The sequence below is a fragment of the Phoxinus phoxinus genome, assembly GCF_949152265.1.
Source record: "Phoxinus phoxinus genome assembly, chromosome: 20".
Taxonomy (NCBI): Eukaryota; Metazoa; Chordata; class Actinopteri; order Cypriniformes; family Leuciscidae; genus Phoxinus; species Phoxinus phoxinus.
This window is the reverse complement of record NC_136895.1, coordinates 21965335-21986330: the sequence shown is the minus strand read 5'-3', so window position 1 is coordinate 21986330 and position 20996 is coordinate 21965335. Positions and strand designations below refer to the sequence as shown.

General features: G+C 36.8%; 1 protein-coding gene and 1 long non-coding RNA gene across 2 annotated transcripts; both read left to right on the top strand.

Annotated features, from left to right (window-relative positions):
* The first annotated feature begins 3645 nt into the window (after nt 1–3645).
* On the top strand, nt 3646–9550 carry LOC306988445 (SLAM family member 9-like). The gene is made up of 7 exons (XM_079593449.1): nt 3646–4514; nt 5264–5338; nt 5926–6237; nt 6405–6689; nt 7517–7633; nt 7759–7826; nt 8058–9550. The coding sequence occupies exons 1-7, from the start codon at nt 4469–4471 to the stop codon at nt 8124–8126; spliced, it is 972 nt and encodes a 323-aa protein (XP_079449575.1). The 5' UTR covers nt 3646–4468; the 3' UTR covers nt 8127–9550.
* A 5482-nt stretch (nt 9551–15032) lies between these two features.
* Nucleotides 15033–17317, top strand: LOC306988450. The gene is made up of 3 exons (XR_013795402.1): nt 15033–15351; nt 15509–15788; nt 15948–17317. It is a non-coding gene; the product is annotated as an uncharacterized lncRNA (long non-coding RNA).
* The last annotated feature ends 3679 nt before the right edge of the window (nt 17318–20996 follow it).

The following is a 20996-nucleotide window of genomic DNA, read 5'->3' as shown; positions in this document are numbered from 1 at the left end:
ATACACTTTACCGCCTGGAGCCAAATCAGTTTTGCAGGTCAAGATGATCAACCTTGATGTAGAACTAACTGAAACTGTCATTTCTTGAAAAATACCAGCATCTGTTAACATGGAAGAAAAAAAAAAGTCATGCAAAGCAAATAATTCTGTCAACAAAAATAAACAAGCTAAACATTTTTTAAGCTAACAGCACAAAAAAAACTTTAGGAGATTTAAATCAATATTTGTCATCCGGACCCTTGCTCCCCATACTATTGATTGACTTTACAGACACATCCTGAAATGTGACTCGACTACAACTCTAAGCTGGGTCTCATAATTGTATTTAAAGAAGATGTCATGATTATAGCTTAAAGGACAATTCCGGCGAAAAATGAACCTAGGGGTAATTAACACATGGTTACCGAGTCGATCGTTCTCTGGGATGTGTTTTCATGTTAATCGAAGTTTATCTCTAAAAACAGATTAGCTTATAACGCTAGTATATGGGGCATCAAATATAAATAAAAAGAAATCGCTAGTTAATACCACTAACAAGGCTCAAAATAGCCTCACTAACACGGTAGCATAATAACGGTAGGTAATCTTCCTTTGTGTTCAGCAGAGGAAAGAAATTCATACAGGTTTGAAACAACTTAAGGGTGAGTATATGATGACAGAATTTTCATTTTAAAAGTGAACTAATCCTTTAAACCTATCGACCAGCTCACTTAGCAAGGTGTTCTTGGCTCGACTGGTCGAGTCTGTTTTCCAAAGATGGCTCCTGCCTGTATACGCGACGTGTAGCCTACTGTCTTTATAAAGTAGGCTAGGCTATCTTCTTATTAAACTGTCTCTAGACTTAAAAAGTTCTCAATGCTTCGGTTTGCATCTACTCAAGTACCCTTATTATGCTACAGTGTAACTGTGCGTTCACACCGGACGCGAATAGCGCGTCAAATTCGCGCCTGCCGCGTCTAGTTTGACGCTTGAACATTTTGAATGCATTCGCGCGTCCAAAGCGAAATACATGCGCGTAAAAAGCAAGCGTTTGGAGCGAAATTGACGCGCATCCGAGGCGAAATCCGCTTCTTCTGGGAGAGGCAAGTGCTGCGGGAAATTTAAAAATACTACTGTTATTGTGTCACGAAATGTAGTGTTAAGAGTTGTTCAGTCGAGAATGTAGTTGTTTAAAGCTCAAATCTGTGGTTTGTTTATAAAGATAGCGCCTATTTAAAAAATTTGATCTGACGTTTCGGAGTTGTGAGATCCAGGCGATCACCGGGCGCTCAGCGCTCATGTAACCCGCTGGAGCAGCCTTACCTCGGCTAGTCCTCCTGACGTCTGCCACTGGTAAACCAGAAATGTTTAAATTCACAATCTATAGCTTCGGCTCTATTATATGAAACATATAAGTTAAAATACATTAATGACTCGTTATAACGTAGGTCAAACGACTTTTTTAATTAACGTTATGTGAGTTTTTCTTCATCTCATTCAGAAATGCAGCCACTGATAAGTGTTCAGTGTCGTGTCAAAAAAAAAATGTATTAAGGCCAAACATTAAGTTATTTAAAATTTAAAATGACATCGGGCATTCCCCCGTCTATCACGTCACTTCATCACGTGACAGCAGCAAGCAGGCTCCGATTGGTTAACGCGGCGCGAATTGACGCAGAAGTTCAGATTTTTCAACTCGGGCGGCAGACGCGAATTCGCGTCAAACGCGTGAATGCACAAAAAGCACTAATGCTGCGTTCACACCGGACGCGAATAGCGCGTCAATGTTAATGGGCGCGTTCACACCGGACGCGAATAGCGCGTCAGGCGCGAGTGATTTCAATGTTAAGTCAATGCAAAGACGCGTTACGCGCGTAACGCGTCTTTGCATTGACTTAAGGCGAGACACTACAGGTGAATAGGGAAATATTTGTAACTAGCAGATATCACCATGAAACTTTCCCAGTTGATTACCTACATTAAGATGAGAAAAAAATGTATTACAAGTTTTCTGTAATTTATTGTTTAAATATGCAAATTAGGCATTATCTAATTAAATATGCGCTAATTTGCCTATATTTTAAAAAACGAAATCTCAGAATTGGATAAAGCCAGGTTCAAAATTCTTTTTTCATTGTGTTCACATATTAGATGGGAAAAAAATTACAGAGGGATTTATGGATATCTACTTTTGTTATCCTGTAAAACAGAATATACTGTCAATAGCCTTAAAAAAATTATTTTCGCCATGTTTTTTGGAATAAAATGTTATATAAATCAGGCTAGGAATAATATATTTACAAATCCCTCTGTAATTGTCTTCATAATATAACTAGGTACAAGACTGGAAAGTTTGGTGTGTATAGGTGCTACTGAAGAGGAGATTTCGGACTTGGAGTATGAGAGAAAAGTCATTTTGAGAAAAAGGCATTTAAAGATTTGTAATGTAAAAAATCATACTTTTTTTAGTGGAAACAACTATTTACTGACACAATATCTTATCAAATCATTAGCAACAACAATACAAACGACCTAAATGACATCAAAACTTATAAACACAGCATTTATGGCCTTCAACTGAGCAGAAAAACAGTCAAAAACACACATCTGAGTGTCAGAGCGCGTCACGTGATGCATCTGAACGAATCAGGTTGTCATAAATTGACATCAGCCAATGAGATTTCGCTTTTAGGGTTAAATGCCCATTTTACTTTCACGATTGGTTACTGATTAAAAGGAAATGACCATATTTGGATCCGACAGCACTGTACAGAAGAGAGAGAGCTTTTCAGACATGTGCGTGATTAAAGGAAGAACACAGAGATCGCGGAGCAGCGCGTTGATTTAGAACGGCAACTTTTGTTGAATTTCAGAGAAATCTACTGACGCAAATAGACAAAGTGTAGTAAAATAAAGACCTAAATGTGTGTTTTGGACTTTTTTTCAGCACAAGTCTGAAAGAAAACATGTTATTGAAGACAAATAGCCCAAAATCTCAAAATTGACCAGTGAAAAAAAAACGATGTTTTTGCCTGCCGTGTCTCGCCTTAACATTGAAATCACTCGCGCCTGACGCGATATTCGCGTCCGGTGTGAACGCACCATAAAGCACACGAATTCGCGTCTGCCGCCCTAGTTGAAAAATCTGAACTTCTGCGTCAATTCGCGCCGCGTTAAACATTTAAACATTTCTGGTTTACCAGCGGCAGACGTCAGGAGGACTAGCCGAGGTAAGGCTGCTCCAGCGGGTTACATGAGCGCTGAGCGCCCGGTGATCGCCTGGATCTCACAACTCCGAAACGTCAGATCACATTTTTTAAATAGGCGCTATCTTTATAAACAAACCACAGATTTGAGCTTTAAACAACTACATTCTCGACTGAACAACTTTTAAAACTACATTTCGTGACACAATAACAGTAGTATTTTTAAATTTCCCGCAGCACTTGCCTCTCCCAGAAGAAGCGGATTTCGCCTCCAAACGCTTGCTTTTTACGCGCGTGTATTTCGCTTTGGACGCGCGAATGCATTCAAAATGTTCAAGCGTCAAACTAGACGCGGCAGGCGCGAATTTGACGCGCTATTCGCGTCCGGTGTGAACGCTTCAAGGTACTTTCACAAGATGGTATTTTATGTGACACAGAGAGAGAGAGAGAGAGAGAGAGAGAGAGAGAGAGAGAGAGAGAGAGAGAGAGAGAGAGAGAGAGAGAGAGAGAGAGAGAGAGAGAGAGAGAGGTGCGCTCTGAAATAAAAATTGGCTACACGAACAATATTCTACATAATTCTGTTATTTAGGCTACGCATGAAAAAAAGTGATATCTACATTGATGTAGCTACACATGGCTGTGTCTCATATTTTATCAACGTTTACACGCATGCAGCCGCTTATTGCAAGAAAGCTGATGACTTCACTTTTGCACTAATTATTCCTCCAGACACATGCGCACCTGTACAACCTCCGACATAAACTGTTAAAAACGCTGTCTTAATCGTTTCAAACGCCTTTCAAATGTACATGATGTTTCCGCAGAAACCCTGGAATAAAACGTGCGTAGGACTCTATACAAATCTCCAAAGAAAATGTTGATTGTGTATTTAAGCAAGTATTTCTGGGCTTCACTTAAACGCATTAAATGATAACAAAAAATAATAAAAGCGAAGGCAGAGCAGTCTTTATAGTATTTAGCAAAAGCACATGACACACATTCAAAGGGTAAAATTGCTCAGTAAATGTATCCTAATTAAGTCGAATAGTTAAATGTATTTTATCATTTGGTGTATAAGACCGGCTTCCCGAAGAGGAGGAGATTCGTTCATCAAACGGTCAGTTGAGCTATAAAGCCCACAATCATTCATGATCGCGATAGTGACACCGCCTTTTGATGTAGCCTACATCATGTAGGCTGCTTTTTTCTGTCGTTTTCAGACCTATATTGTTTTCAGACATGATGCGTTTTATGCTTCGAGACTGTTTGGAATATTTACAATTATGATAGTTCATCAATTTGTCTGTTTTTGTCTATGGCTTTTGGGTGGTAAGTACTTTTTTTTTTTTGGCTTCAATTCTTGAAATAGCATATACTTATATAGTCGGACTATTCCTGTATGTCCTCACAGTCTGACTGGAAACAGAATGCTTTGGGGCACTGCTTTGAGCCTGTTTGTTAAAATAATATCAGGGTGAATTAAAAGTGCATCTTCACTGTTCACTGAATTAGGGGTTGAAAACAAAACTTGACGCTGAAATGTTAAAGGAGTTCACTCAAAAAGAAATGAAAAAAAAAGTGCTTTAATGACACAGTGCAATTTTACTTCCGGCTATCATCAAGTGCACTTTACAATATTTTGAAATAAAAAATATTTACCAAAATATAAACTTCATGGGATATTTGATCTCTGTTAGAAGTAATTTTACCCCAAAATGTACAATTGAATAATTTGCTTTATATGTGGAACACAAAAGAAGATATTTTGTAGTTTCCTTCTTTTTTTACATTCAACATAATTGATTAATAGGCTACAACACCAAAGAGAATAACCCCATACTTATATTTGGGTCAACAAAAGTGGATCTGACTGATTTCTAATGTACATCAAACGGTTATTACTAATTCAGTTGAACTTATAAAATGTTTATATTGAATGCAATATGTGAATGCATAATGTTTGTATTGAATTACTTTGAATATAAATGTTTGGCAAATGCATAAATGTAAATGTTTAAACAAACATTTTGTTTCTCTGGTTAATATTATTTATAAAACCTTTTTAAACCTTTTTCCAGATTTAATGCTGACACAGCAACTTCCCTGGCCGAATCCCTACTTGAAACAAATCTCAAGCCCACCAACTGTAAATGGTATGTGTAAAGTCTGACAGGGTGTATAAGTAAACTAATATAGGGAAGTATAGGGGAAATTCCGTAATCGTTTATTCATCCTCATGTTGTTCACGTAGTAGCTATTGTTGTTCTTTTTATGCGGAACACGTTATGAAAAACGTTGGGATCTAAACAGCATTGACTTACACGTATTGACAAAGAAAACAGAATAACTTATGTTGTGCTTCACAGATGAAAGTCAATCTTACAGGTTTGGAACGACGTAGTAAATAAATTATGACAGAATTTTTATTTTTCGGTGAACTGTCCCTTTAAGTTAAGCTGCTCGTTGTCGACAAAGTAATCGTTGTATTCTGTGTCAGAAATAGGGAAAGTGCGTCAGAAATACTAGAACTACTGACAGGGATTTGTCTTGTCGCGCCGCATCCAGTGTGTACAAATCACTTAGGCTATTTTAAAAGGCTCTATTGGCTTTTGTCTGTGTTCGGTTTAATAAATTATAATGGAGTTTAATTACTTAATATAAACAAAATATATCTGAGGTGATCATCTGTGATTGTGTTGTGCTGACTCTTTTCTTCCATGTGTGTCTGGTGTTTATACAGATGAGACAGAGATGATATCAGTGATGGAGGGAGATTCCGTCACTTTACACACTGATGAAATACAGACAAGTCGTCTGATAATGTGGACATTTAGACTTAACAGTTCAGAGACTGTAATAGTTGAAATCTATAAACAGATAATCTCTATATATGATAGTAGTGATAATGAGAGATTCAGAGGCAGATTAAAGATAGATGAGAAGACAGGATCTCTGACCATCACAAACATCACCACATTACACTCTGGACTTTATAAAGTACAGGTCACGAATGAAAGGGTCAAACACAGGAGTTTCAATATTGCTGTCTATGGTGAGTAAACTCAATAAGTTAAAAGGTTTTAATTTGAAATCTAATGCAAATCTGAACATCTGGATGTGCACTTGTATTTATTATTGGTCTATGATGATTGAATATCTTTACACACAATATCAGTAATTGCTTGTTCCTGAAATATGTTTTTCTTTCATGTTTTTAAGGTATGCTGACAGTTCCTGTCATTATCAGAGACTCTTCGTCATCATCTTCATCATCAAATTGTTCACTGGTGTGTTCAGCTGTGAATGTGAGTGATGTGACTCTCTCCTGGTACAAAGGAATCAGTGTATTGTCCAGCATCAGAGTGTCGGATCTCAGCATCAGTCTCTCTCTACCTCTGGAGATTCAGTGTCTGGATGATTCATACAGCTGTGTGCTCAACAATGCCATCAGCAACCAGACCACACATCTGGACAACATCAGTCATCTCTGTCAACCATGTGAAGGTACGTCAGGGGTTTTCATACGGCACATTCATTGTCCGTAATTTTAGAGTTAAATTTAGAGTTGGACTCGTTAATAATGTCATGCTGGTATATCTCTCAAATGTTTTATAGATGGTTGAGTGTTCATCAACAGACGAGAAGTTGCTATTTTGTTTTGTAAAGTAAGCATTTTTTTAAAACACATAATGTATAGCATCCCAGCTAACAAAGTTCCCAAAACTTCTTTCACTAATATTTTGTAAAGGTTATGTGAATCCTCAGATAAAACATAATTTAAATAACATTTATAGAATGTTCGTATAACATTATTAATATTTGATATATGTCAAGAGAACATTCTGAGAACATTTCCGAAGCATCCATTTTGTACTCGATCAATGTTAATGTTGACCTTCTTGGAATATTACAATTAACATTCAAAGATTATAATAATACCGTAGTTTTGAACCGTATAATCAATACGGTTAGGAGAATGCTGTACTAACATTACGTAACCGTTAAAATAACGTTCTAATCACTGCAAGAAATGTAACATTTCAGAAACATTGTAAATCACTGTTCCAACATTGTTTGTAGAGCACAAATTTGTTAGCTGGGAAATAGTGTATATTTAATTTGCAGGAGAACATTGAGCAAGATTTGGAATAATTAATTGTTTCATTACAGAAAATAATTTGTATCCTGTTTATTACAAATAATTTACAGATTAATTGATTATCAAAATAACTCTGGTATTCACTAAGGTATTTTTCCATCAGATCTGCTGTTTTCATCTTCGTTGAGAATCTTACAGTAGGTTAATAACTGTGTGTGTTTTATCATTGTAGAATCCAGCCAAACTCCATTACTCCTTTTATCGCTGCTGTTGCTGCTGGCGCTGATCACAGTTTTAGTCGTGTTGTTCTTCTGTCGCCGCAGGGAATACATACAAGCAAAACAAGATGGCAAGTATACACACAACAGGAAAATTTATGTTTTATTGCTAAAGTAGTTCTCAGAAATGCCAACAAAGCCTGTAACCATTTAAGTATTATAAATGTTTTTTTTTTTATAAATAATTATTAAACAGCTCAGACGAATGAAGAAGAAGTTGATTATACTGATGCGACATTCATTAAACACAGATCTCCGGATACGGTAAGATACGATTGTTATTCTCTGCACTAAATCTCTTATATGAGAGCTTGCTATTGCTAAGCAAGTACAGTTTATTTGTTTGTCTACTTGTTTTTATATACATTATGTTGTATAATTAAACACTCACAAATCATACACAATTTTTAAAAATCTGTATTTAATGGTTCATAATGTGCTTGCTTGTTTTCTTTTGTGAATTGAAATCATCCTATAAAGTGCATTTCATTACAGGAGGCTGATGGACGGGACCAGACGGTGTATTCAGAAGTCGCTTTAAGAAAATTATCATTCAGACTATAATCGTACAGATCAGTTTATTACAGCACATATCATGTTGAGGCGGTTTAAGCTTAAAACCTCAAAGTTAAAGCACAAATGCACTGATTGTTGTTGTTTGCGACAGATGACTGAATTTCAGCATTTAATTTTAAGCCATTTCTAAAAGAATGTAATATTTATTAATAAAGACCACGTGTCTGGATAATACACAAAGGAAATGCAACTTTTTTAGTGATTTTCAGAGACTCGAACACGTGTAAAATGAGATGAAATGTGTTCAGTCCTGCATGTGTGTTAATGGCTCCCTCTTCTGACTGTTGAGAGACTTACAGGAATCAATATGTTATTATGGGTTTGACTGGTTAGCAGTGTTCAGTTAGCTTCTGCTAGTATATAACCATAACTACACTGTCTGTGGGACAAAAAGCATATTTCATAAGTTTTAAATGATGGCCTTTGACTGAATAATTTCAAGACTCCTCTTCTAAAGACAATGTCATTAAAACAGGTCATTTATAATTTATTGCTGCCTACAGTATTAGCAAAATATTAGTTCAAGATGATAATCTCAGATTCTTTAAATTATTGATGTCATTTAGCTATGTGGTGTAAAATTGTTACATCAAACAATGTAATGAAATTGGCAAGCAAGAAGTTGTTTGAACTAGTAAAGTAGTGAACTCGTCAGTCCAGGTATAGCCAGCCAACATGTAATATTATTTCTGAATGTGACGCATTTAATGAAGTTTTTATATTCCTGAAGAAAGGTGTCGTAATGTAAAACCGTAATGGTGCACTATTTAACAAAAAGTTTTTGCAACTGCTGTCAGTATTATTTATGTCTGTATATCATGGACACCAGATGAATGTGACTGATGATTTGAGTTATAACTCATGTGTTGTAAGCAGATTAGTTCTTTTAGGCTGTAGGAGTGGCAATTGTCTATTTTCTGACGAATTATTATTAAATATTCTCTCTCTGCACTGATTATGTTTGTCTGTTTATGCCAAAGTAAGCCTCAGATATAGATATTAACGGTGAAATGAAATACATGGAAACTGATTCATGGAAACTTGATTGTTTTCAGCCATAGTGGATTCTGTTGAATATTAATTGACATTGTGGTTGAAGTGTTTCACAGTATGTGGACTATATGTCAAGGACTTGATGATGCCTACTACCAAATGTTTCTTAATCATTATATGGATCACAACTTGTAATAATTGCTTCAATGAGCTCAAATTAATACATGATCTAGCCAACCGCATGATCTCTGTTGTTTTAGAAGTGTTCGTTTCTGAAATATGGATATTGGACACAGTCGCCTCTGATAAAAGATCAAACTCACTCTATAACAATCACGAAACATACATTTTCTGTCAAACTGATTTGATATGTATTGTGAAAAGCGCTTTACAAATAAATGTGGACATTTTTTTATTTGTAAGTGAGAAATGGAGAAGAACATTAGGAAAATTCAGATATATAGGCCTACTGCAGTTTCCGAATGGTTGATTTTTTTCTAGCCTTGTTAAATGTAGGCTAGAGTCATCTTTTGTGTCAGTTTCTGAAATTCAATTCGATTAGAATATCAAGATAGTAGCTAAGTTTTCATCCACTTATCAATCGAATTATCTGAAGTTCGGTAAAAAAAAGGCATTTTTCATTCGATATCACTTAATTCGGATATCGACTCAAATGAAATACATTCGGTCTCATCGGATTTTATCTTGATCGATAAAAGATCATCTCGCTGCACGAATGTTAATTTTTTCTGCAATTGTTTTTGTACATATCATTGTATGTGAAGCCACTATAGAATTAAATGTTGAAATCTATTGCGAACTTTTCACATCCAATAACTCATTTTCACCAGCAGAGGTCAGTATCACAACAGTAATGACCATCAGTCTTCAACTGTCTTTGGACGTTCAGACTTGCTCTCTGAGCTCAATATAGAGAGAGGGGCACTATACCTAACACTTTTTGACTTTCTCAGTTTGAGAAAATCCACTTAGGTTCAGAGTTTTTTTTTTCTCATTAATTTCCCACATGTACAATTTTGTTTTTGTTTCATTAATACAGTGTATACCTTTTTCTTGATTTCCCCCGAAATAATGGAAGTGAAATGTGACAACATGCCCCACAGGTGGAGCACAATGTAACATGACCATATGACAGCTTAAAATTTGATCTGATCTAATAAAAAAAAATACAACATGACAAAATGCCCCATCTGCGCAAGTGGGATTTACACCCGGCTAGTGTCTTCTGCTGGTTAGATCAGCATTAAAGAACTATCTGTTACTGTTAAATAACAGATATTAGATTACAATAATATCAGATTTGTCTCATTGTATATAAACACTAAAAAAGTAATACATTTACTTTTGCTATATGGTTGCATAAGTGATGTTCACAAACTTAATTTCGGGAGGAGTGAATCCATCTAATCTCTCAATGAACTGCGGATCATATAAGCAGCCGCTCACATTGCTCTGGCATCCGCTGTTTTAGCGTCCCTCCACCTCCCCAGCTCCACCATCATAATTTAGGCATCTTGCTACCATACTCCTCATCCCAGCATTAGTAGTCCCACTGAAGGGTTTATCTGAGCTTGAATTGAAGATACTTCCTCGAGCCCCTCCACTGCCGACAGCAAGCCAAATCTATTATTATCTTAACCCTTTAACAGTCCCACCAAGAAAAAGGCATTTGAAAAAAAATGTTGTTTGCATTTCTTATCTCCTTATGTCGCTAGTAACCACAATCAATGTCTTTTTTTTAACACATCCCATAATTAAAAAAAATATCAACCTCTACCAAATGGTATGGCACTTAAAGGTAAAAAAAAATGTATAGACATTTTCATATGAACTTTAATACAAATTTATTTAAAAACATTCAAAATAAAATATTTTTGTATATTGAATCTTCTTTATTTATCTGAGTCTCAAGGTTCCATATTTTGTGACAGAAGTTATATTTGGACAGACATGTATTAATTTGTTAGGCAGAATGCATATTAAGTATTAAGCATATTAAATATTAACAGTCTATTTGATTTGATTTAATGTAAATTTAAACTTCCATTACTTTTTCATACTTTACATTTTTTAAGTGCTTTCACTCCAGCAATAATCTGCTGAGTGTTTTCTTTAAAACAAGACCAAACTTGGGTCTATATTCCAAAACATTCTTGAATTAAAACCAAGTTGTAATAGTGCATTCGAATTTCCATTCTAAAAAAGGGGGTGACAGTTAACCGTTATGTGCCAAATCGACCATTTGGTTGAGCATGTTTTTGAAAAACTATTAAAAACATAGGCTGCTAACATTTTTTCATGGCACCAACTAACATAATTTTGTAAAGTTAGGGCTCTTACAGTGTAATATGCAAAAAAATATGCTTACCTTGCAAAATTTCACCAAAAACAGTTCACATGGCAGGAGTGACTTTTTTTATTTTTGAAATCCATGTTTGAGGAAGTGTTGTGACAAGTGCTGTTGATTGACACAGTGACATCTAGTGGATTTTTTTTTGTCTTAACATACCTCAGATGGTAGAGATGCTCAATCAGCTTGAATTACATTTTACATTTAGTCATTTAGCAGATGCTTTTATCCAAAGCGACTTACAACTGAGGACTACAGCAAGCGAGTCATCGTGAAGAGGCAAAAACAACGCAAGAAGTGCTCAAAATACAAAGTTCAGGCATTGCTCAGAGTAGCATAAGCCAAACAAGGGAGGATTAAAGGAAGAGGTGTTTTTTTTTTTTTTTTTTTTTTTTTAATGTCAAGTGCACACAGAAGAGATGAGTTTTCAGTTGTCTTTTGAATGTAGTCAGGGAATCTGCATTCCAGACGAGGGTAGGGAGATCATTCCACCAGCAAGGAACCGTGAATGAGAATGTTCTGGAGAGTGATGGTACCACGAGCCGTCGCTCATTGACCGATCGCAGGCTTCTGGTAGGGATGTAGATTCATAGGAGCGAGTGAAAGTAGGAGGGGGCTGAGCCTGTGGTCGATCTTTAAGCAAGCGTCAATGCCTTGAACTTGATGCGAGCAGCGAGTGGTAGCCAGTGCAGAGAGATGAACAGAGGAGTGACGTGGGCCCTTTTGGGCTCGTTGAAGACAAGACGGGCTGCAGCATTCTGGATCATTTGTAGAGGTTTAGTTGCACATGATGGAAGACCGGCCAGAAGAGCATTGCAGTAATCAAGCCTAGAGATAACCAAGGCCTGGGCGAGAAGTTGTGTTGCATGTTCAGTTAGGAAGGGCCTGATCTTCCTGATGTTGTGCAGTGCAAACCTGCATGATCGAGCTGTCTTTGTGATGTGGTCTGTGAAGGTCAGGTGCTCATCAAATGTTACTCCAAGGTTTCTGACTGACCTTGATGGGGTGATTAAAGGTGAATAAAGTTGAGTTAAGTTAGGTACTCCTCTCAATAAAATATAGTGACTCAAAATGTGCTCTACCTAATGGTCGAGAGGACGCTAAAGGGTTAAAAAGCATAAATGAACTCGTGAAATGTTCAGTGATTTCTTGCAAAGATTTGTTTAGAATATAGAATTTTTTTCTCTATATAGTGTTGAGATGGTGACTAGTAAATGCACTAAGTTTTGTCATGCTGGCATGTGTGGAAAGTTTTAAACCACGTGTGTTACAACTAGCCGGTGTTAGTTTGTGGTTTATTGTGTTGAGATGTGAAGTTAAAGCACAAGAGTGTGTCTGTGTGAGTGTAAAGTGTGTGGTTTGTTTTCTTAACCACATATAAACCTCTTCACACACAGAACATCAGTGTGTGAAGGATCCGCTCACAGTTTAAATGTTATCTCATAGCAGTTTTCTGTTGAGGTTGAGTAAAGTGTCAGAATGATTTCCTCTCTTCTGTGTGTTCTGTTCCTGTTCGGCCTGTGCCGTGAGTAAATAAAATTTATTTATCATCTCTGTATAATTAACATAATTATGTGGCTGGAAAACTTTTATATGTTCTTCATGTGTGTTTGGTGATACTGATGAAAAGATTATTCAATGCCCTGGTAGGATCCGTTACATTGTGTAATGAAATACTGTAAATTACCAACACAATCTAATAGGAATTTGTAATCATTTACATTTTATTACTGTGTGTGTGTTGTTTTTTTTATCAAACCAAAAGATATCGGAGATAAGATTTTGTGATTTCTTTTTACTGACTCTTTGGTTCCAGGTGTGTCTGGTGTTTATACAGATGAAACTGAGATGATATCAGTGATGGAGGGAGAATCTGTCACTTTACACACCGGTGTTACTGAAATACAGGAACGTCTTCAGATACTGTGGACATTTAGAATGAACAGTTCAGAGACTCGTATCGCTGAAATTTACAGACCGATCATTTCTAGTATATATGTTAGTGGTGATAATGAGAGATTCAGAGACAGATTAAAGATAGATGAGAAAACAGGATCTCTGACCATCACAAACATCACCACATTACACTCTGGACTTTATAAACTACAGGTCATCAATGAAGGGGTCAAACACAGGAGTTTCAACATTACTGTATATGGTGAGTAAACTGAATAAGTTACAAGGTTTAAATTCGAAATAAAATGCAAATCTGATGCGAACGTTTACTTATTATTGGTCTATGATGATTGAAGATCTTTACACACGTCAAATATCAGTATTGCTTGTTCCTGAAATATGTTTTTCTTTCATGTTTTTTAAGGTATGCTGACAGTTCCTGTCATTATCAGAGACTCTTCATCATCATCATCAAATTGTTCACTGGTGTGTTCAGTGTTGAATGTGAGTCATGTGACTCTCTCCTGGTACAAAGGAATCAGTGTATTGTCCAGCATCAGTGTGTCTGATCTCAGCATCATTCTCTCTCTACCTCTGGAGATTCAGTGTCTGGATGATTCATACAGATGTGTCGTGTCTTATTCATTCACCAACCGAACTAAACACCTCAACATCACTGATCTCTGTCACACATGTTCAGGTACGTCAGCAGCAACATTTTGCAACTCTTTTTCTTTGTAAATGTGAAGTTTACTGTCTATGAAGTCTGACTGAAAGTATTGACCATTTTCTCTTTTATTAATTACAGAAATGTCAGAGAGTAAATTTAATTTGATATTCATAACAGTGACGCTACTGTTCATTTCTGCGTGTGTGTTTTACTGTTGCTGCAAGAAAAGCAATCGAGTAAAACCAAAGGGCAAGTATCACTATATTACTAACTGATAATACAACAACCCTCTTTATATGCAAATTAGTTTTACAACTAAGAGCCTAAATTACATTATTAAAATTTGTAATAGTTTTACCATGAAAACTTTGTGTATATTGGTAATGTAATCTAAAATATATGATATCAGAGTGAAATGTCAGAAAGCAGCACCTGATGTTAAATACACTGAAAATCTCCATGTGTGTGTGTGTTTTAGATCAGGAAAGCATATCAGAATACACAGAAATCATCTACCGTCTGCAGATCTGACACCGTCACTGGTCATATCTCCTCATTCAACATGATTTTACCAAAACCATCATGCAGTTTAACAAGGTCTTTAGGTTACAAGATGTATGCATTAACAAAAGTGTAAAATGCATTTGATATAATGAAATGAAATGTGTTCAACATGTAATTTAGGAACAATGAATCTGCCTACCAAAATATGAATTGAACTAAAAAAGAGAATTACTGTAAATCAATAAACGTTTGATTCACTTATTCAAATCGTTTGAAAGACATTCATCATTATATTGTGTGTGTGATCCAGCACATGTTTCGGAGTCAGCTCTTGTGTTATTGAGCTCAGTAAATGTGTTTGAACTGAAGGCTTGTGGTGTAATTTGCTGGCCGGATGTTCAGTTAATAATGTGTGTTTGTGTTCGTGAGAGTGTGAGACGTGCAGTTTGTTCTCACAACCACAAACAAACCTTCTGAGAACCTGATAGACTCAGAAACAACATGAAATCAGAGTTTTCTGATGAAGAGGAATCCAGAAGGATGTTGTGATGAAACATTTGATTATGAGATACACAGTTAGTTTCTCAAATATTAAGAGGAAGATAAAGAACACATTAAACTTTATCTGGACAGCGAGACACTAAAACCCTGCCTTTGATTTAGCAGTTTAGACTGGAAATACCTGAACTTTTTAATCAGGAAGTCGCTCTTCTGACTCTCGACTGTTTCTGTCACGATGTCTTCTCATCTGTGTGTTCTAATCCTGTTTGTCCTGAGCGGTGAGAAACTCTCAACACTTTTAATAAGCAAATGTGGAGCATTTATTTAAACATTAATGCATTTCCTCAAGAGCTAAAAAAAATTGTTTCCCTAGAAGTGCATGATTAAGCGATTAAGTCTCGGTCTGATAATAATGTTTTTTAGTTATAATTTTAGGTGTGTTTTGTGCTGATACTGATGTAATGAAGTCAGTGTCCGCGATGGAGGGAGATTCTGTCACTCTAAACACTGAACTACAGAAAGATGACAGTGTGGATGTTTGGACAAGAGACTTGTATTGCATGAAATCCACAGACAAGAACGTCTATGCCACTGGTCCAACATTTAAGAAAAGCCTCCAGATGGACAGTCAAACGGGATCTCTGACCATCAGAAACATCAGACCTGAACACACTGGACTTTATGTCATTATGTAAAGAGATGCTTAGGTGGTGAGGTGGGTTATTTCTGAGCATGGGCTAAATTTAAAACTTTGAAAAACAACATAATTTACTCTATCTCTGTGGGACATGTTCAGGTAGGTTACCTCAGCATTAATGTTGTTGATTGTTACACGACTAATAAAGAGTTACATGTCTTCTGTTTCTTTCCTCAGACTCTGCAGTGTTGTGGTTTCACCGAAGCTTTGATCTGATTGGTGATCTTTGCTCTGGTGGGCGTGGCTACTGTTGGCAGATGGTTTATCACATCAGATCTGGAGGAGTTCAGTAAGACAGGACATTAACCAGGGGGCGATGTTCTCAAATCTACACACATAAATTTAAAAAAAAAAAACATGTAACTACCGTAATTTGATGTGCACATTTCAGTACCAACTTTTTTAGGATACATACCAACATTGAAAATAAGTATTGGGAAAAGATTACCTGATTATTGTATGGGTTACAGTGGGTGGCGGAAGTAAAACCAGGCTGTTGTGTGGACTCTGTATCAGCCCTTTACAGTCTTAAAAATATGAAATCTAATAAAGAATATTTCATGTAGTGTTTCATTATTGTAGAGTTACATTGGTTCATGGGAATTACATGTTTTAATAGGCAAATTATGAGCGTACATCACAAATGTAACTGAAAATGTAATTCTACATGAATACACTGGGTTTAAGGGGGTCCTTTTTTTCCTTTTTGCGGGGAGGAGACTAAACATAATAACCATGAGGTTCTTCATGCACCTTGACACACTTTCCAACTGGGTTTCTGAGCTAAAGCGAGATGTACTGTGGTCTAGGCTATTGGTTAAAGGCTTTTATTGTAAGTGGAAAGTGTGCGTTTGTGTGTGTGTGTGGGTGAGTTTAGTTGATGGGCAGTTTGTCTCTTACTTTCAGAGTAAAATGCCTTACAGCAAACTAACGCTTTGAGTTACAATACAGCAATCTTTACCATCTAGAGCTAAATCCGCTTTTTTAATGTCCCAATGTAAGAGTTTCTCTCTTCTCTGTAGACTACAGGAAATAGGGGCTTACCGTCAACTACCACCTCTACAAGTGTAAAACAAATGTGATGTGAAGAATGCTTATGTTGTTTGTAAAAGCAAAGGCAATGGATCTGATTGTATGTATGATGAATTCCTGTTGCATTTATGCTGTATTGAAAAACAACAACAATGTATCCAGGTCTGAATAAGCAATGTAGTTTCTACTGCAATTGAATTAAATATTAAATATTACATTTTGATTCACATACTGACATATTTTCACTCCCATTAGTTGTTAAAGTTGTGTACTAACAATGTCAAATATTGGATATGTACATTAACACATCACAGGAGAATTCTGTCATGTCTTTTTTCTCTCTCCTGTTATTCATGAACATTTCCACCACATAAATATTATGTAAGTGCATACTGTGCAGTTTAAAACAATACTTGGTAAAACTAGTTTAGCTGTCCACCATTTGATGTATCCAATATGCATAACTCTACAATATTTTCAAACTATTTGACATTATTTTAAAGAAAAATGGCACCAAAATAATCTCAGTGTTCTGTTCTATATTCCATAGGGCAATTTCCTTGATTGTACGTAAAAAAATGTTATTGCATTGAATTATTTTGCTCATTGATTGAAGCTATATGTGGAGCTGTAGAGCTGCTTTCTAGGTCAAGTGAACATCCCACGCATGTGACGAACCATCACCATAGCATAGTGCCTCACCTGACTATTGTCGTGATATCTCACAGGACATAATCTTAGAGAACATGGTTTACACATTCATTTGTTTTTGCTTATGGCTTTTAAGTGGTAAGTTCCAAATTTGTTTTGTCTTCAGTTCTTTTAGTCTTGCATGCAGTCAGTGATGATCTGTCACCCTACCGAGTTTAAATCGTTATATTTTCTACATTAAAGTGGTCTGTCAATTCTGTCATCATTTACTCATGTTGTTCCAGACCTGTGTGAGTTTCTTTCTTTTGCTGAACACAAAAGAAGATATCAAACAGTTGAAGGTAGCCATTGACTTCCATAGTATTTTTTTTTTCATACTATGGAAGTCAATAGCTACCGTCAACTGTTTGATTACCAACATTCTTCAAAATATCTTCTTTTGTGTTCAACACAAACACAGCATACAGCTTTGGAACAACATGAGAGTGAATCAATTATGACAGATTTTAATTTTTGGGTGAACTATCCCTTTAACTATTCAAGTATGTCCTAATAGTTCGGATCCGTTAGATTATATAGTGTAAAATGGCAACAAAATGGCATGGCAATTCGCAACTGTTTTACAATATCTGATGAAAATCTTTGACTTGTTGTTCACTGTTTTGTTCCAGGTGTGTCTGGTGTTTATAAAGATGAAACTGAATTGATATCAGTGATGGAGGGAGAATCTGTCACTTTAAACACTGATAGTGAAATACAGAGAGATGATCTGATAATGTGGACATTTAGACATAAAAATTCTGAGACTCGTGTCGCTGAAATCTAAACAGATCATCTCTATTTATGATAGTGGTGAGAAGGAGAGATTCAGAGGCAGATTAAAGATAGATGAGAAGACAGGATCTCTGACCATCACAAACATCAACAGATTACACTCTGGACTTTATAAAGTACAGGTCATCAATGATGTGTATGTCAAACACAAGACTTTCAACATTGCTGTCTATGGTGAGTAAACTGAATAAATCATTTCAAATTGTGTTTTTTTTATTTCATTTAAATTGGACCATCTGTCAATGCATTTCTTTGATTATTTTTTATATGATTATTGCAGATATTATCATCATATATATATATATATATATATACTTTTTTTAGGTCCTCTAACTGTTCCTGTCATCAGTGATTTATTGCAAAACCCTTCAGTGTCAGAAAGATCATCAAAGCAGAAATGTTCACTGGTGTGTTCAGTGGTGAATGTGAGTGATGTCACTCTCTCCTGGTACGCAGGAATCCGTGTATTGTCCAGCATCAGTGTGTCTGATCTCAGCATCAGTCTCTCTCTACCTCTGGAGATTCAGTGTCTGGATGATTCATACAGCTGTGTAGTGTCTTATTCATTCACCAACAGAACTACACACCTCAACAACACTGATCTCTGTCACACATGTCCAGGTACGTCAGCATTAATGTTAGTACTCTTTACACATCTGGACGAGTTAAAGTGCACTATTGTTCTTCTGTTTCTTCCCTCAGACTCTGTCCACTGTTGTGGTTTCACTGAAGCTGTGATCCGATTGGTCATCTCTGCTCTGGTGGGCGTGGCTACTGTAGCTGTGCTGGTTTATGACATCAAATCTGGAAGCATTCAATATGACAGGACCAGGGGGTGATGCTTTTAAATCTTTCCACACATTTAAGGAGAACTATGCTTTTTTTATTGTATTGCATGTCTTGGGGTGTGTTGCATGTAAACAATCTGTGAAGTAACAAAGCACATGTCCATGACAAAAGGGAGTTAACAAACCTAATATTTTCAACAGCAGGCTACAGTCTATCTTGTTTTTGCATTTTGTTTTTGTTGTCCATTGCTGTTTTTTTATAGCAACTTGTCGTCTTTGAAATGTCAAATAAATTAAACTTTAAAAAATGCGTCTCAAGACCTTGCATGTTTATTCATTCCACTCTACGGCACTGCTTCTCATGTTATAAAGAGCAAAAAAGCATTTTGTGTGAGCTACATTCATTCAGCTCACTGCGATTCATTATGTGTGAACAACTGACAGAAACGCTAAATGATTTATATATATATATTACACATAATATACAGTCCTTGAGGCTCTTGCATTGCTGTTTATGTTCATTTAATGAGTTAATTTGCCCATAAAATCTTAAAGATATTAGGTTAAACTTATTTGGCTTGCTCTCCACTGATAAGGGGCTCGATGAAGCATCTTCAACTCGAGCTCTGATATACCCCCAAAAAGTGCATAATGAATAAGGGACAGCAAGTTAGATTAAGCATGATCAAAGTTATTAAGGTCTTAAGTATACAGGATGCCTAAAAGCTTGAACACTGCTGCGGCAGTGATATTTAACGGGGCTCCTGTAGGAGCCGGGCTGGAACTCGTCTCCCTACTATGTCCACCATGTGGAGCTATAAACGGTGCTCCGGTGGGAGCTGTGTTTGAAAGAGAGTGCCTGCATTCGTTGCTGAGTGAACAACATGAGGCTTGTGGAAGTTTGACTGGGGTACATCTCACCGCTGCACTGCTGCGGCAGTGACATTCAGAAATTACTCCTGCGGGAGCATCTTGGGACTGGAGGTTTGAGCATCAATGACATGGAGCCCCATGAAGTCAAAGGAACATGGGGCCCCCAGATGTCATGGACGGGGAATGAGGTCCTCGTCCCTAAAGGCAAACGGGCCACTGATATCCAAAGCGAACCTCCCTACGGCAGAAAGAGGGAGCCTACAGTATACAGAGAAAATGCAGAACTACTGTCCTTCTAACGCCCGCTGCGCCCAAGGGACCGACGATCCTTGGTACCTCCAGTCCGCTTGTTCGGATAGGAGGGCCCACACTGCAATCCTAACAGTAGAGCCTCCATGGTTAAAAACATGAAGGATCACATAGCAATTCGGAAAGGGAGAGCCCCCATGGCGCCCGAACGGAAAGCTCGCACTGTGACTCGACTGGGAGAGTTCCCGCTGCGTTTCGAAGGAGAGAGTTCCCCCGATATGTATAAATGGGAAGTTCACTCTGCGGTCAAAACGGGAGTTTACACAGAGATGATAAAGTTTAAAAGTTTGCATTCTCAGGCCGCCAAAATGCTGTAGTCGTGTAAATGAACGACCAGAATGTATAAAGTTTACGTGTAAACGGCCCCTAAATTAATAAAGATTTTTTCAACGGAAATTAATAAACCCTGAACTTACTTAAACTGGACAATGACTTTCTTCTAGAGCTGCTGTACAGCCCAAAAATAGATATGCTGCATTAATGTCCTGTTATCACTGTAAAGCTGCTTTGAAACAATCTGTATTGTAAAAAGCGCTATAAATAAAGGTGACTTGACTTGACTAAACTTTGTTTAATTCAAGTAAAATAAATATAGGCCATGTTTTTTACCTTGTATGTTTTATAAATATATGCAAGTGATTCTTGTCACAGCAAGTGTTTTTGATCACAGCCCCAACTTCTCCCAAAAGGGTGTGGTGTCATGTAACCAGAAAAATGATAACAATTTCCTCATACCCCC